This window comes from Zophobas morio, unplaced genomic scaffold, assembly GCF_036711695.1.
Source record: "Zophobas morio isolate AGI-343-1 ecotype UQ-CSIRO unplaced genomic scaffold, CSIRO_AGI_Zmor_V1 ptg000023l, whole genome shotgun sequence".
Classification (NCBI taxonomy): domain Eukaryota; kingdom Metazoa; phylum Arthropoda; class Insecta; order Coleoptera; family Tenebrionidae; genus Zophobas; species Zophobas morio.
The window spans coordinates 8083574-8101937 of NW_026972128.1; the positions used below are offsets into that span (position 1 = coordinate 8083574).

At 34.0% G+C, this 18364-nt stretch overlaps 1 protein-coding gene across 2 annotated transcripts; it reads right to left on the reverse strand.

Moving 5' to 3' along the window:
- Window positions 1-7005: 7005 nt before the first annotated feature.
- On the reverse strand, window positions 7006-10194 carry LOC135134228 (dynein regulatory complex protein 11-like). 2 transcript variants are annotated; one of them, XM_064062857.1, is made up of 7 exons: window positions 9925-10194; window positions 9652-9870; window positions 9435-9607; window positions 8402-9388; window positions 7856-8342; window positions 7540-7800; window positions 7006-7491 (listed from the first exon to the last, which is right to left on the reverse strand). In XM_064062857.1, the coding sequence occupies exons 1-7, from the start codon at window positions 10126-10128 to the stop codon at window positions 7096-7098; spliced, it is 2727 nt and encodes a 908-aa protein (XP_063918927.1). In that variant the 5' UTR covers window positions 10129-10194; the 3' UTR covers window positions 7006-7095. The 2 variants fall into 2 exon arrangements, with proteins under 2 accessions (XP_063918927.1, XP_063918928.1); XM_064062858.1 differs by having other exon boundaries at window positions 9652-9847; window positions 9925-10009.
- Between the last annotated feature and the right edge of the window lie 8170 nt (window positions 10195-18364).

The window sequence follows — 18364 nt, forward strand, 5'->3', positions numbered from 1 at the left end:
TTACCTGTTTGTTATTAAATCCGATAGGCAAGGGGAGATGAGCCTGATTTACAGAACATCTGATATGACAGTCGTAAAAATGTTCAATAGATATCTATATTGAGGAGTTTTTTTTTTTTTTTTTGTATGAGTACGTACTTATATTATGTTCTATTTTTGTGCGCGCTTTTTTTTTAACAGTAATGAACATGCAGATTTTTCAGACATCGAATTAAAATACTTACCTACCAAAAATGCTTTGCTCAGACATTTTTAATGATTCATATCAAGAAAAAAAAAGGGAATAAATTTTGTGCAAAAAAAGCTATTTAAATTCGTACGTACCCATTAAAATTTTATTTTATTGAGTGATTTCATTAGTCTCCGCTAATGTTACGTTTAGCTCATGTTGATGGCCTCTTAATGGTGTGTTATATGTTTAAGAAATTCCACGGATAAAATAATAACAAACCACAGAAAAGATTATAATGGAGCTGGTCGCTGCCATTTATAATTCTCGAGAAAACCGTCTCTAAACTCCCACTAAACCCTTAAAAAACACTCACTCGCACACACGTACCACTTCACTCTTCCCCAGAAACAATAATAACACGTTACAGAGTGCCCTGAAATCTGCCCTCCTATAAAAAGTACTGGGATCAGAGTTGTCGGTGAGACGAGTCGTTCGTTTGTTTGGTGAAAAAGGTCAAAGCAGACGCAGCGTTGACCACCCTCGCTTTCGGGTCAGCTACAAGTGTGTATAATTTGGAACGTTTGACCTGTGATTAGGCGGTCAGGACGGTCGGCGCCGGTGTACCTAAGTGTCTATTTATTAGCCTAATCACAGGGTGCCTTGGACGGGACGCGATGCGGCGTGCTCGGGATAGGCGGGACACTGGGGCGGGACCACGACGACACGCCCATGACTCACGACGTAGATCACTAGATTGTAACTGCTATGTCTCAGTTATGCCAACCGCTTATGCAAATCGGACGGAACGAAGAACGGTGGTTATGCAACCACATTGACTATTTTATCAGGAGGTTTGCAGTAAAAGTAAGCCCAGAAAGACAAATTTTTCTATATGCAATATTTTTTACTCTCTACGAAGGTTGTCACAATTAGTAATTTGTAAATGATAATTTCCATCCATTTAAGAATTCACTAAAAGGGAATACATTTTTTAATATATATTTTTTTAATTCTCTTGTGTGTGAGGGCATATTAGACCTGTTACTTTTTTTTGCTTCCGATCGTCAGTGTTAATAATTAATTTACAAACGACAATTTTCATTCGTTAAATAATGAACTAAAAGAGAATACATTTTTAATAAATGGTGTATTAAAAGTTTTAAATAGGTTTTTAATACTCAGGTATGATGCACCCTAGTCCTGTTACCAGGGGCACAGAGAACCATCTGGAAATCGGGAATTTTCCAGCCGTGGTATGTACATACACCAAACCGACGGTGCCCAAATACAAATTCTATGTATATACTTTTAAATAAAGTAAAATCTCGGACTTTAGCATATCACATTCTCCCCTGATTACGATACTCCGAGATTGTTTCAAATTACTTCAAAAACAAAACAAGGGATGCCCGAACTTCTTTCAAACTATACTTCAAAAACAAAACACAAGAGGTTCCGGAGATTCTTTAAATTTAGGTACCTACTTCAAAAACAAGACAATAAGAGCTCATCTAGATTTCTTCAAATGATTTTAAAAACAAGACAAGGGATCCCCGAGATTCTTTCAAAATCCCTACATAATTCAAAAGCAAAACCCAAGTGGTCCTCAAGATTCTTTCAAACTACTTCATAAACAAAACGCAAGGGGTCCACGAAATTCAGACAACAAGGGATTCCCCAGATTACTTCAAATTACTTCAAAAACAAGGCAATAAGTGATCTCCGAGATTCCTTCAAACTACTTCAAAAACAAAACGGAAGGGGTCCTCGGGATTCTTTCAAACTACTATAAAAACCAGACAGAATGAGCCCCCGAGATTCTCTCAAACTACTTAAAAAAAAAAACAAGTGGTCCCCGAAATTCTTTCAAAATCCCTACATAATTCAAAAGCAAAACACAAGTGATCCCCAAGATTCTTTCAAACTACTTCATAAACAAAACGCAAGGGGTCCACGAAATTCAGACAATAAGGGATTCCCCAGATTACTTCAAATTACTTCAAAAACAATGCAATAAGTGATCTCCGAGATTCCTTCAAACTACTTCAAAAACAAAACGGAAGGGGTCCTCGGGATTCTTTCAAACTACTACAAAAACCAGACAGAATGAGTCCCCGAGATTCTCTCAAACTACTTAAAAAAAAACAGGAGTGGTCCCCGAGATTCTTTCAAACTACTTCAAAAACAAAACACCATATGGGTCCTCGAGATTCTTCCAAATTACTTCAAAAACAAGGTTCACAAGGGTTCCCAAGATTATTTAAAAATAGTTAAAAAATAAAACACAAAGGATTCCCGAAATTCTTTCAAATTACGTCAAAAACACGATACCATCAATTATTATCCTCGAGATTCTTTCAAATTGCTTCAAAAATAATGCACAAAAAGACCCACGAGATTCTTCCAAATTACTTTATTATAGTTTACGAAATATCGTTGTACCTTATAAAATTTTATTGACAATAACGAGGCGGACAGTAGTACAATGGTAAAAAATATTTATGGCCCACACCAGTCCACCCGAATTTGTCGGAGAACGTTTAGCAGGTAGCTGGACTCATAAAATAATGGTCATTTTTGTTCGTGAGTAACGATGGTCTCTGTCCGGACCTGGGTTATTCTGATTTCAAACATCTGGGGATTACCGCCACGCGACAACTTTAAGTTGTAAAAAATATCTCTTGCTATTGTACTACTGTCCGTCTCGCTACTGTCAATAAAATTGTATAGGGTACAACGATATTTCGTAAACTATACATGGGCAAGTGTGAATGGGACCATCTGGAAATTTCAGACGCACCAATAACCGTGGTACACCAAAGCATCGGTGTCCGAATCCAAATTTTATACCGACACTTTTAACTGAACTAAAATTTCGGCCTTTCAACTTGTTCCTCCCCATTTGGTGGTTTTAAAAAACTTTCAACTTCTGAGGGTAGAAGTCTTGTGTATTTTCCGTTGATTTTTGCCCGAGTCCAAACTGGGGAAATATTGTTATAAGAATCGATCAGGCGAACGGCTTTTTTAATGTTTTTTCGACGTTTTATGACCCCTAGAATATGATAAAATAGGTCTTCCGTTTCTGTCTGTCTGTCGCCTGTCTCGATTTTATTAGACATATAATCTCCAAAACTACTGGACTGATTGTTATGAAATTTTGTATGCATAGATAGGTATATAGTGTGAATGATGGTAAAACGCTTACCAAAATTTTTCTGTTCAACTGCACCAGCGACTTGATGACATCATCTCAAAAGTTTACACAATAAATAATTAAATACAATTAAAATTTTATAAAATAACATACTTCTATACCTACTTGCGGTTTATGAATCCGTACTTGATTTTTTTACCTTAGGCGCTTCTTTTGGAGTTACTAAAGCAATTTGTTAATTAATTTCTTACTCACCTGTATAAGTAACCCTAAAAAACAAAAATATATCGTTAAAATACACATACCTCATATGGGCTCTAAAGCATACCTACTTAGATTTTATAACAAATACCCAGTGACTATTATCTGTTCAAAAATTAAAAGACCTCTCAACCGGCAACATAGTACGAAAACTCAACCGACAACATTATCTAGGGAATTTTGAATAAACAGTATTAATGATTGGAGCAAATTTTTAGGATGGCAATTCTGATTTATTGGTAGCCATGCTAGTACGTCAGTTTACAATTGTCAATTTTGACATGAGTACGCCTAACAAACGTGTTGATTAGTTGAAACAATAGCAGCTAATGCCTCGGTGTCAGAAATGTCACTTTGACAATCAGGTACGTGTCATCACAAAATTTTAAATATGTTGCCAACGTGACAAAAAAAATCACAAACATTGATGATCACTTGAAATTTATTGAATAAATGTTTTGATTTATCGTCCTTGTCGAAGTTTGTATAAATGAATAAGACCAGCGAACAGTAAGATAAATGTATATTGCTAGTAACAAGTGTTAGATAAATAAGAATGATAAGAATAGAATAGTATATGACCGTGCGGTCGAGAGAGATGACTGTTAGTTACGAATTGAGAATTGAGAATTGAATGTGTATGAATGAGTTAAGAATTAAGAATGAATCCTACCCTGTGTTCCAAGGTGGGGGTGGCGCTGGCTCCCACCCTTACGGGTGGGGAGGGGTGAAACAGGTCCCCGCCAGAGGCTCTAACAGTCCTTTTTGTTGTAGTATTTTATATTTGTTTTACAAACAGCTGGGCATAAAATTAAAAATCTCCAAAGACACAGACGCATATTATTTTGTATATTTTAAATAAGATTTATTGTGATGACGCCATCAACTCTCTGGAAAGGATGAACGAAAAATTTATTATATTAATTTATATATCTAGTCTAGTAAAATCGACAACAAACGATAGATAGATGGAAACGGAAGACCTGCTTTTTCATATTCGAAAAAGTATGAGACATTTAGATGGCCCCTATTACAATACTTACTTAGCTTAATGCGCGAAAAGCAAAAATCAAGCCCTCAAATACGAGAACATAATAAAATTCATGCAGAACTTTAGGTTTCACAAGAAATGACTACAACATTTATTTTTAGACAAATAGGTGTACCTACTTTTTTATTATTATTTGTGTTATATAATAAAACTAATTACCATCTATTTGAATATTAATATTAATCTTAAAAAATAAGAAATTACAGGCCTTGACTTTATTCAATCTTTTATTTTAAAAGACTGCTTTTACGCTTCCACTGAGGCGTTGTTACATACCTTTAAGTTAATTTCTAGTATATGTGAATTTTCTAATTAAAAAATAAATAAATTTGTCTAATTAGTCTCCAATAAGAAAATCTTTATGGTCCATACAGTGTCCATTACAGTTTTAATTTTTCTGAAATAGTATGTAACTTTGCAAGTCTATTTAAACATTGAAATCAATTGTAACAAAATGATTTAAGTTGGCTTTAAAACTATTTATTGTCTTCTAGGTTCCAGATTTAAATTTAATAATTCATTTTCTAAAAGAACTGCAACAATCGTTCAATTTCCATTTAAACATTAACAAAAAATCAATTGTTGTATAATAATTTTTACCACAATTTTTGTACTAGATTTAATGAGTGAAGATTAATTAGTTTATGCCTCAAACCTCCCGCCCTTAGGGCTCTACACATATCGGCGTAAAAAAATATTCCCATCTTTATAACCGCAAATTTTCATTTTTTTTTTGTTTGTTTATCGCTGCATTAAATACATAGAACGGTTTATTTACTGCTTTAAAATTTCAAAAAACAACAGTAAAATTTACATTTTTGCTGCTTAGATGTTTCATTCAGTCAACCCCACCCCGATTTTTTTTCGAAAAACCTACACATTGCGTAAAGTTAAACAAGGCCGGATTATTAACTCACAGTAAACAAGCAAAGTCTACTGCATATTTTGGTTGAGATATTTACGTCACAAAATTTTAAAATGGCGCCATCAATATTTTAGAGGGTATGAATGGTTTAAATATGATAATAATCGTTTAAAATTTTAAAGTGGTGAGCTGTGAAAATTAAAAATTGTCTAAATTAAATTGTCGGTTAAATTAATTTTTTTCCAATGCATTAAAATATTGTAATAATTATACTTTCAACTTCCAGAAGTAAATCTAATTGTGTAGAAAATAACATACTTTCTTGCATATTTTCCAACCTTATCTCCATATTTTAGTGCTATTATTATGTACATACCACAGTTCGCTAATTAGTTAAAATAAAGCAAAAATTTTTCCATTACCCTGCTTCGTATGCGAACACATGCAAATTAGCGGCCACTCTCATATACATAGATAAACGCCTGCCATCAACAAAATAATTTGGTCCGCATTGGAGTTTACACCGCTTTGTATCCGAGTTGGGGTTAGACTTGATAAATATTCCGATAAAGGGGTAATGTAGGGTTTAGATAAGTGCCTCCGGCAATATTCCTGCTTTATAATGTTGATGTAAACCCTCAGATACTACTCGGAAGAATTTCGGATCTTAAGAGACCCCGAACATAGGAAATTATCTGCTCTAATCCATCCTTTAAGCCTCCGTCACCTTCATCTGTATACAGGGCGATCGCATTCTTCCACTTCTAACCCGGAACTTGCACAAAGCCGCCAACGAAATGAAAGTTAGGGAGAACTCCGGATTGTTATTGGGGCCGGAGGCTTGTTTGCAAACTGAACTGCAGCCGCCGATTCGCATCACATGCGCTTCTGATTGATTTCCCTTGTTCGGAATTTCTTAGTGCTCATTACAAAGGCCCCTAGTCAATCGATAACACTGTAGAATGCAGGACTAAACTAATACAGAATGAGTGGAACTCAAGACAGTAACAGATTCACTTTCGTGTGGTTCGGTCTTGTTGTCATGGCTTGGTTTGGCTTCTTGTTCTTGTCGTTTATGCTTGTTTAGGCTAAACTTAAAGAAGTTTTGTTTAGAAAATTTTGTACATGCGTTATCGATAGCTTCAAAGATTATCTTTCAAGGGCGAAGGAGTTTTTTGGCGACTTGTTTAAGACAGGTAGAATATGAATATTTTGCCAGGTTAAGTTGAGGATGCTGTCATCACAATGATGGGGCATGAATAATTCTCTGCAAAATGTCCAAATTTGCATAATATGAACGAAACATTAAAAACGAGACGAATCTTTTTTGGAGTTTTTCTAACCCTAGACGACCGGTTAGCTATTACAAAAATTATACGACGTTATCTTCAAATTTATCTCTCGTGTTTTGTATTGGTTCTAAAGTTTGTTATTATCTTATTAATTCTGCTATCGGAATTAGTGACGATTGTAGAATGACTTTCGGTAAAAATATGGAAACATCTGGGAAAATTAGAATTATTATTAACATTTTTATTACATTGCACAATCCACATGCACCATCTGCCAGACAAGACAATACAACACGAGCACTAACGTGCTTTTTTTGCTTGTTGTTTCTCTTTAGCTTTGGCTTCCTGCTCTCGGATTTTCTCATTGTACTTATTCAGTCTAGCTCGCTCTTTCACCAAAGGTGTATTTTTGTAGAATTTCAAAAACTTCTTGTATTCTTTGTCGGTTATTGGATCTATCTTAAGTAGCGCTTCATATAGCTCTGATTGTTTTAAAGGATTATAGCTTAGCTGGATTAATCTCGCAGGGCAGAGAACTTTTTTAACGACTTCTTGTAATACCGGAAGAGGATAATATACGGTGAGTTTTGTTAAACAACTTAAGTCGATATTGCGATCGACACCATGGTAAGGCATGAGTAAGTCCCTCCAAAATAAGAGCACACTTCCGTAGTCCGGACGAGGCATCAGAATAATCTAAAAGTAACTAGACGGTAACTAGAATCACCAAAACTGGCATCTAACCCTTTCGAAAACTTTTTTCATTTTTCCTGGTTTTCCTAACCACGGAGCGCCAGTTATTCCAAAAACTAACACCCTATCTTCAGGCTTTATAGTCTTGATAATTCCCTTCTGGAGTTTTTTGCCAATTCGTTTTGGATCTAACTGCTTTTCAGCTTTTGGCACTTTTTTATAAAAAACTTTTTCCGCTCCATCCAGAAAAATAACAGATGGCTGCAGGACACGGGACATTTTATTGATTAAATGGATCAACATTTTCATGCCCTGAAAAAAAAACAAAGAAGTATTAATAATATTGCACCTAAAGATAAGAACTAACTTTCTTTCCAGGGTATTTTCCAGCTAAAATTTCCGGTGATAAATCGAACAACACACTCTGACTTTCAGTGAAGACGGCGTTAGCAAGGAGATGCTTTCCACTTTGTCTTGGCCCAGCTAACAGTACTGACCTGGGTTTCTTCATAGCTTCGGTACTCAAAGGTGCTATGCAATTTAGCTTCACAGCTTGTCGAACATCACCTAAAGTAGCCGGAGGGTCAAAACCCTGGTTACGCTTCTCACAATTATTATAGCTAAAATCTCCTTTGAATTCCGTTAGGTAGTGTTTTTCGTATGGGTGAATTATTCCGTTATTAACTAATTCTTGAAACAAATCTTCAGTGGTCCTGTTGGCAGTCATGTCTTTGTTTTTTTTCTTCTTACTTTTCGGTTTCTTCTTTTTTTTCTTCTTCTTCTTTTTGTACTTTTTCCCTTTTACCTTAGCTCGATCCTTTAATAGAGCCTCTTCTAACTGTTCTAACTCAAGTCTGAAAATGAAAGTAACTAGAATAACAAATCTAAACAATATAGTGTCTAAAGAACATGCCTCATCATATCATCGACTATCTTTCTTAGCTCCAACTGCATTTCGTAGCACTTTTCTTCATGAATTATGTCCATGTAAGTTTTTTCTTCGGGGTTATCTGCATCTTTTCTTTCGTCAAAAAATTCGTGATACTCTTCAAAGGCTTTTAGAAACGGATCTCTAGCTATAGTGGGTTCATACTCCAATTCAAAGTCCCAAGGCTTAAGCTTTTTATTCTTCTTCCTCAACATCTCTTTCTTCTTCTTTTCCTTTTCCTTCTTTTTTTGGTCCGCTTTCAATTTTTTCTGTTTCTCCTTTTCAGCTTTAAGTTTCTCTTTATCTCTACCCTTGTTTTTCCGCTTTTCTTTCCTTTTCCTTTCCACGTCGTCTATCCATTCCTTAGGAGTCATCGTCTCCCCACGAACCACCAAAACCGTACCACCTTTTTCTTCAGGTGGATAGTTGTCAAAATTTTTTACCTGGGTGTACCACTGCCAAAACCATTCTCTAATTTCGTCACCAATGTCCTCCATTAACCCCGGGCCAACCACTCTAAACACTCGAGCTCTCTCGTTCAAATTAGCTTCAATATACTCTTTTATTCTTTGATCTCGTATATCCCGACGTTTATGCAAATTCCGTTCTAAAGTTTCGAATTCTTCTTTGGATCTCCAACTGGGTTCGTACATTCCGATTAAAAACCGTCTTTCTTTTTCCTTTCTCTTGACAAGTTGGCGTGCGCAGTGTCCTCGCCACAACTTTTGAACTTGAAGGGCCGATTTTTCCTGATTTTCCGCATCGACTTCCTGAGGTTTTAAACCAAGACGGAGTTTCTTTTTATGTTCGTTTTCGTTATATTTTTCGTTAAAGTACAACCTAGCTTGTCTGCCACGTTCAGCAACTTGAATTAAATTCACAATTGAGGATATTTTCTCTTTCTTCTTTAGTGCTTCCATCTCTTCCACTGTTAAGACTTTAACTTCGGGAACGTATTTCTTTGGTCTTTTTCTGGAAGAAAATAGGAGGTTATGTGCGTTAAGCGTGCAATACGTACTTGGCTTCCACTTTAACTTCTTTTGGTTGTTCTGGAGTTGGTTCAGCAGCAGCTTCTTCTTTATTTGGTTTTTCTTCACCTTCTTTTACTTTTTCTTCACCTTCTTTTACTTCTTGTTCTTCTTCTGCAGGTGGCGATGGTGGAGGTGGTGGTTCGTAAATTCTTTCACCGTTCTGCAAAAAGTAGTTGGAAAAGTGTATAAAATATCAGTACCTACCTTAATTTTAGTCCACAGTTCTTCTACCGTGTAGTGTCGAAGATAATAGAGAATCGGATCTAAAATTTCTACATCTTGGGGTACTAATTTTAATTCGACCAACGCTCCGTCTATGTAGTGGTACTCTGATATATCAATGTTTCGTAATTCTTCGTTAAGTTCGTGTAGGCGTATAGTAGCGGCATCCATGATTTTTCTAACAACAATACGTTTTTGAGGCTGAAATTGATCATGCTCTAGACTAGAAAAAAAAAAAACAGAATTAGGATTAACCTGTGCCAATTGATCCAATATTGTGCCTAAGTCTTGCACCAACATGCAATACTTCGCGTATAATCCACCTACTTGGTGGCTTGCTATATTTCTATTTTTTAATTTCTGGTCGGTAGCAGCCACAAAAGCAGCATCTCGAGCTACTAAATCCTCGAGAACTTCCCGGGTGCCAGCCCACCATTTAGAATAATATTCGAACGACATTTTCGCTTTTACTAACAATTTACGTGACCATTTTACTTAATAAATTTCTCGAGTCAATCAACTAAATTTTTGACACTGACAAAATAGTCATTTTCGGTATCATGGCATCGTACTAAATTAGTACCTAAACACTTGGGTGAGCGAACTTTAAGGTAACCCACCGAATAAATAACATTTAAATCTCGCTGCTGCCTGCAGCACCTAGTGCCCAAAAAAAGGTCACAATTTTTCTTCCGCTGGCCACATTAAAAGAGTGTATGATGGTATTTTAATTCTTATTTTTTTTACGTGCTCCTTCATCCTACACTGTTGTACAGACATGTTGATCATGGAATTCCTCTGCGGGCCGTTCGAAACAATGGGTAGTCGGCCATGTTGACTACTCAAGAAGCCATATTTTGTCCTCCGGCAAGCCAAGTTGGACGCCCACGACATGTACCTGATCACAGAGATCAAGCCGCGCATTCCGGTATATTCACCGCGATCACTTGACCTATACAGGGCCGGACCCAAACAGTTTCTTGTGAGGCGGTTCGTACCAACATTCCGTATGGAAATAGTATGGGATGCTTAAAATTAAGCGACAACGTAGTTTTTGTTTCTCGGGAGTAATTTTTATTAGTCCTGGTGTTATTTTCTACTTCAAACTTGAAACCCAATCTCATTTGAAGTTGCACAGAATATTTTTTTAGTTTAACTATGACAAAATAAGCCCGTAATTTAGCGAAATTAAACAAATTAAAGCAAAACAGTATAATTAAAATTTATCCCAATAAAGGCGGTTTGACACGATGGTCATAACACTATCTTCTTCCTGAACTACTAGATATGGTAATTTTGAGAACCGCATAAAATAAAAGGCATCAGAAAAAATACTATATGGTTTTCGTAGTATAATAATACAGAAATTATGCAATTTTTAGCAATTTTAGACACTCCCACAAATTATTATATTTACGTTATGTGGCATCATTATAGTAAAATTAGTAGCAGCGGAAAATAGCCCTTCTTGCGTCTTGCCTTCGGCAGAAGATTTTGTAATAAATCAGGACCTTAAACTGTATTAACATCTTGACACCCCCGTGGCAGGTGCAGCTGCAATTTTTACAACTGTGGGTTTTACCTATAATAGATTCAGAGATTTTACGGAAGTCAATTTTTTTATTTTCACGTTTGTACCTTGGTATTTCACGTTTCTTGAAGATTTTAAAATTTAAAATCAATTAAAACAAAAAAGCCTGTTATTTTAGAACAATAAATTGGAGAATATAACGTTATTACAGTTTTATTTAATATCTTGAAAACCGTACAAAATGTCTTAGTTTTCATCAAGAACAAAATAATTCAAACTTTAAAAATATGCACTAATTTAAGACTTTAGGATTGTTAAATGAAGCCGATATATTACGTGTATTAGGTTTAAAATCTTAAAAACGACCAACGTCGACTTTTAACTACTACATCCGTTTTTTGAAGTTTTCAGATAGTTCTTTACCATTTATTCGTTTGTTGATTTAAATTAATAATAATGTTAAAGAGTAGAAAACCACACAATACATTTTAAATTATTGCTATGTCATTATGAAATTATAAATTTTATTGCATTTTATTTAACCCACGTTGAAATAATTATTTCATTAACAAATATAGTACTTACGTCATAAGAACAGAAAGCTGCGGCTGTCATACTCACAACAAAGACGAATTGATATAACCCGTATTTACTCCCGAGCTCTAACTAGAGAATGTAAATATATACCTCTAATCTCTAATTTCGTGTTTCCTTGACGTTTCACATCTCGTAAAACACTAAAATGCAGGTTTTTCTTTCCCTATAATTTTATCATAGATACACGTAATCCCCAAAATTTTTGAAGTCCCGTTACTTTGAAATTATAGGTGTTTTAAAATTATTGTGAAGGTCGAAAAATATCATGAAAATTTGTTTATTCATTTCCTCAAAAAAAAAATGTATGGTGATTTGAAAATATAAGTAAATTCACTTCAAAGTTATTCATATTTTACCTCTGTGTAATCCATGTTTCTTGATGTAAATTCGCTTGGACATTCTTGTAAAAAACAATTGTTTATCTGTACAAAACAACTAAGGTCACTAGACATGTATCATTTTTCAAGGTGTGGCCAATTCCCCATATGCAGGAATTACCGAGAGGAACCTAACTAATGTATAAGAAAAAGTAAGCATGTCAGCAGTAACTTTTGCATTCTTAGTGCGGCACTAATGACAATAATGACCCATACAAGGTAGGCAAGGAAGAATAATAGCGACATAAAACGCATCCTGTCAAAAAATTACCAAAATATATGTAAGAAAATAAAAGACAGGGATATATATCTATTTCATAAATTATTCTACCGTTCATTTACAACAATAAGATTCTGTAGCTTGCAACACACTACAAAAAAAACAACAGTGTTTGCAATATAATTCCAGAGTAGACAGGTTCTGTAAAATCGTAAAATCACATTTTTTACAGTGTATTCCCTTTATGTATAATTTTAGATTGTAAACTAATACCTAACGTGACATTTTTTGCAAGCTTAAGTAATCTATACTTATATAATAAAGCTGAAGCTTTTGTTTATTTGAACACGTTAATCTCAGAAACTACTGGTTCAAATTCAAAAAATCTTTTTGTGTTGGATAGTCCATGTATCATATCTACATATAGGCTATACAACATCACGCTACGATCATTAGGAGCGAAGTAGCAATGAAAAATTCGGAAAAACGGGAAAATTATTCCTCCTTTGACAGCTTCCGTTGCTTACGCTGCTTAAACGGTTAAAGTTACGTAAAAATCATGTATGACGAAATTGTTCCCCTCTAAAAGTTCTAAAGAAAAGTCCGCGACAGCATATGTCTATCTTTTAAGGTCGAGTCAGTATCACCTTTTTTACGGTAATGAAATTTGTTCTAAAATAATAATGCATTATGTATAAAATTCTCGTGTCACACTGTTTGTAACCGAACTTCTCCGAAATGGGTTGACCGATTTGTATGAAATTTCTTGTGTATATTCGGTAGGTCTCAGAATAGGTTGTAAAGTATTTTTTTAACCCCTAAGTGATAAGGGTGGCCCACCCTAAAAAAATTTTGTCTATTTTTTGGACAAAATTTTTTATTTTTATTTTTTTAAGAATTGGCATCAAAAAATACACATAACCCTAAATTTTCACCTTTTTACCACCAACCCTATTGTCTATATAATAAAAATCAATTGCTGTTCCTGTTAGTCTCGCTAAGACTCAAAAACGGCTTGACTGATTTGAAGAATTTTTTATATTACCGGGATGGTTTATAAATTAAAAAAATAAGGAAAACTTAAAAGAACAGTTAAAAAATAAAAAAATTCTAAAAATTTTGTATGGGAATCGCCCCTTCGAATTAAATTCAATAGTTGGCGTTTCTGACGGACCTGTCGTCTAACTGACGTGCCATACAAAACTAATTCTTCCGTGCAATTGTGAAAAGTATATTGCATTTCAAATCGTTCTTTGTTTTTTCGTAAAAAAAACGTCGTTTATTTTAAGAAAAGTCTTGATTAAAGTGAATTTAATTACACATTGCGAAAGTTTCTTATTAATTTTGATCTGCCATTCTATTTACCTATATTCACTTTGTTGGTTTCGACAAAACCTCAAACTTTACCGTTATTCGAGGATTTAATTTGAAGTTTTCAATATTTTAAAATTCTCAAGACAAAATTTACAGATTTGATTGACTGTGAAAATAATTCTGTGTCGTTTTATGAAATTCATTAAAATGCCGAGAAGACGACAAGCTCACATAGGTCCACGAAGTCAATCAAATGTGTGACGAACTACCTCAGGTGCAAACCGCAATGATTTATTTCATGGGTAATTCGGATATGGAAGTTGATCAGCGTTGTGCTCATAATCAACATAATCAAACATTGAAGCGAGACATTGGGTGGTATGAATAAAACTGAGTAGATACTCATATTCGAAGTACGAAATACCTACTTCATTATTACTCTTATATACCTGAGCATCTACTCTATGTACTGAGTACCTACTTGGAAACATTGTATCTCCTCGGACACAAATTGAACATCTACGCGTTTTGTGAGCATTTAATCTAAAAATGAGGATTGGCGTGGCAAATAACTGAGCTGTCTGTAAAGCAGCTTAGAAAACGAGTAGGATCGTGGTAAGAGTGAATTTTAACTAAACATGGCGACTTTCATGAACGTCGTCAAAAGGTGCATTCAGTTTGAAAAACACATTAGGAGCAGGAATATCGAAAACTTTTCAGGTAATTAACTTTTATTTATGCATAAATTGTGCAGTGCGTTTTTTATAACACTGGCCATAGAGACTCCCATCTCAAGGTGTCTACCCCATACTAACTTATATTTTGGTGACTCGACTTTTGCTTTGATGGTTGAACACTGTCACTGTTGTCCTTTTTTGTTGTATCAAAATGCTACTTGAGCATCAACTGTTACCTACTGAAGTATTAATATCATCTAGAAAATCTAGAAATATTTTGATTTGATATTCGAGTAGATACTTCGTATTTCGAGTATGAGCATCTACTGAGTTTTATTTATATCAACCATTGTCAAAAAATTGATCGAACGTTGTTTCGACAGAACTTCCTTCGCACCAAAAGTATAATGAAACATATTCAGCATTTTCGAGTTGAGTCTTTTCTTCACACAATTTTGTGATGACCTAATCAACATTTATGATCAACACGTATACCACCTTGGATTGGTGCAGTGTAATACTAAAAATAACTGTATTGTATTCCCAAAATTATCTGCGAAAATCGAGTGAACCATTCCATCAATTTTTTGGGGGCATTAAAGATTTATTGTTAACAATTTACCATGCTTACAATAACTTTAAAACGTCTGCAAGATCTCAAAGTATTCATTTTTGCAACTCTTGAGTTATTCACTAAAATAAATTGACTGATCCATATATTTTTTTGATCACTGTAAAAGCAAATCTAAAAAATATGAATGCAGTGATAAATTACGAAAATATACTGATGATATTTTCCACTTTTTAGATAGGATTTATTGGGCAAAATCTTGAGATGACGTCTTCAAGTTTTTGGGCTTGATAAATAGATATATTTTGATTGAAAACCTACCATGTCAAACAGTAACTTCAAAACCTCTGCAATATTTCAAAATTCAGTTTTGCAATTCTTGATTCAATCAATAAAATAAATTGACTCAGTGATTCATTTTTTTGAGACACCCCCTATAAGCAAAACCAAAAAATATTAATGGAATGCTAAATCACAAGTATAGTCTCATCCTATTTTAGACATTTTAGATAGAATTCATTTGGTAAAATTTTGGGCTGACGTCATCAATTTTTTGGAGGGGATAAGTAAATATATTTTGAATAAAAATTTATTATGCTTATCATATGTTTAAAACATCTGCAAGATTTCAAAGCATTCGATTTTGCAGATTCAAAATTAAATTGTAGGTGAAATGAAGTTTACGGGGTCAGCTAGTTGAATTATAAAATTTGAAAAAGGTGAGTTAAGAACATTGAGAGTAGTTTCATTTTAATATAAAAATAACGACAAAACAAACTTTCAGCAGCACAGTCGAGTGAGGCAATCTAACGGAATGGAACCTGTTCCCCAATAAAAATCATAAAGAAGTAGGTATAGATATATTTTATTTTTTTAGAAATCTCATATAATTAACTACATCTTACTTATGTTTTAGAAAAACGTATTTGCTCGTATGTAATTCATGATACAACCTCATAATTTATTCTGACTAGGAATTATTATTTCAGAAACAACTCATCTAATTTTCCTGTATTTCTGTAAACATAGAAATGTTATGTAAAATTATTATAATGATTCCAGAAAATTATTAGACGAGTCTTTTCTTTCAATTCGAGATAACATAAATTGGATCAGTTCTAATTAAAGAAATAAACCAAAAAACCAGGGGCGGCTGGTGTCAAGGGGCACAAGGGCACGTGCCCCCCCAAAATCATAACGTCTACAAACACACTAGACATAGGAAAATAGTAATTTTCAATATTTAAAAAATTATCCGGAAATTTGTGTCACAATTATCAAAACTATTATTTTTATCTTGCTCCATTTGTATAAAATGTAGGTATCAAAACTTACATCTAAATGGATATATGATATGTTATTGCTGATGAAGTGCTGATAAAAGCGGAAATGGAGACTCATTTAGACGTTTTATTTACACCGTTGCCATGGAAACCGAGCGTCTAGTCGCTGTATGTGGCTGGAATCGGGTCCTGTGACCACTAGCAGTAACTCAGTTGCGGAATTTCATTTTCATTCTGCGCGAGTGAAATTGTTTGATTTTAAATGAAAATAATGAATTCATTTAATAAAAGACGACGGTAAAATTGTAGTAAAAAATTTAGGGAGAACCACCCCCGATTTATTAATAAAAAAAGTGTTCATTGCAAAAGGAGATACTTTCATTGATATTTTTATAGACATAACGAGTATGGTAAATGTTTATGGATTTGTGGTTTTGAAAAAAATAATAAATTGTTTTGTTTTGTGTCTCCTCAGTAATAATTTCAAACCAAAGATATGTGGACAAGTACTTTTTTTACTTTAATTCAATGTATTTTTGTATTTATTTCCGTCACACAATTTCGTCTATTAATTGCTAATAACAGCCTATTTTATATCTGCATATTTAACTCATCAATCAAATTGTGTCCCTCCAATTCAAAAGGTCACAAGCCGCCACTGCAAAAAAGAGTTTCTAACTTAAATAAAATCACTAAAATATATTTTATATTTATATTTATACGGTTTAAAAAAACATACTTAATTTTGCAATGAAAATTTAATCTACGACATCGTAAGAAAAAAACTTTATTTATCTATAGGCAAGAAAATCCTAAAGCGACAAATTTACAGAAGCAGGATTAAGGCCCACATTTTTCAACACATTTTTTTTTTAATCTTGAGATTATAGACATTTCGACAAACGTCTAATCCTGTTCACTCAACGTTTCACAGATTGTAAAATACAGAATTGTCGGTTTCCCGTTACCGTCTGTCTGTCATCTGCCTACTTATTGGCAAATTTTAGATAGATATTCTTGGAAAATCCGCACTCGGCTGCACTGAAATTTTAGATAAACTTTAAGAAAGTTGAAATCATTTTTATTTAAGTATTACAACAGGAGAAGGTCTTGGCCAGGCAAACGGATTTATTGTTCCTATTGCGACGAACACTATATACTACAATAATGTTTATATTCTAAAATTTATACTAGATACCTACTCTTTTTCCTGCAATTTACTATCTCAAAACCTTTTCTGTTGTAAACAACTTAACTTCGACACAATAGGATAATTTTATGCGGGCCATATAATCTTATAGCTTCTGGACTACTATACTAGCATTACTGCCAATAATTCAGAATTGCCAAGACAAAAATTTGTTTCCATCACCCAGTATTTACGAATAGCCGTCTAATCCCCAAAAAGATCATATAGAACCCTTGGTGACCTAGCTAATAAAAACACTTCGACATTACAGTTTCATGAGTTTCATAGTCTAGCAGTACAGAGATAAGAAGATCTACTTTTGTAAAAGGTGTTTCCTATAGATCTATGAAAAAATAAAATAATTTCTCAACAAAGTGTTTTATTTTTTACAAGACTGCCGACATTAAAGTTAATTCACTCAATTTTTGTATTTGGTGCTTTATTAACAAAATGTTCGAAATTATGGTGTTTAAACAGATCCGGACATCATCCACAATTCGGATAATTATCCGCCAAATGGCTACTCTGACTATACGACAGGCAACAACTGTGTGTGGTGTTAACCCTTAAACTATATGCAAATCTTTCTGACCGCTGCGCGCAACTGTCCCTTACCTCCCAGGTAGTTTGTGCGCAATTGTCCGATGGGATTTATTTATTTATTTATAAAACTGTAGTCAAAACTTACAATTAACTTATTCAATGGCGTTCTTTAGATTAGGTAGTTATAGAATATTAAATTATTAATTATTTATCTCCTCCGATACAACTGATGACGTCATATTAAAGTTTTATTAATAAAATGTCACTTCAAATTCGCATGTTTAAAAAATTGAAAATTGTACTAATCATCTTAGTATTAGAAACTGCAGTAAACTGCTTTGAAATGATGGATAACTGCCTGGATGGTATGAATAAATTTAGTAATTACGTTTA

Excerpts from the sequence above, each read along its gene's own strand:
- LOC135134228 (XM_064062857.1), bottom strand. The coding sequence starts at position 10,128 with ATGTCGTTCGAATATTATTCTAAATGGTGGGCTGGCACCCGGGAAGTT. Across the intron at positions 9,871-9,924 it reads TATTGGATCAATTGGCACAG|CCTCAAAAACGTATTGTTGT; the intron begins GTTAATCCTAAT and ends GATCAATTTCAG. Across the intron at positions 7,492-7,539 it reads TGAAAAAAGTTTTCGAAAGG|ATTATTCTGATGCCTCGTCC; the intron begins GTTAGATGCCAG and ends AGTTACTTTTAG.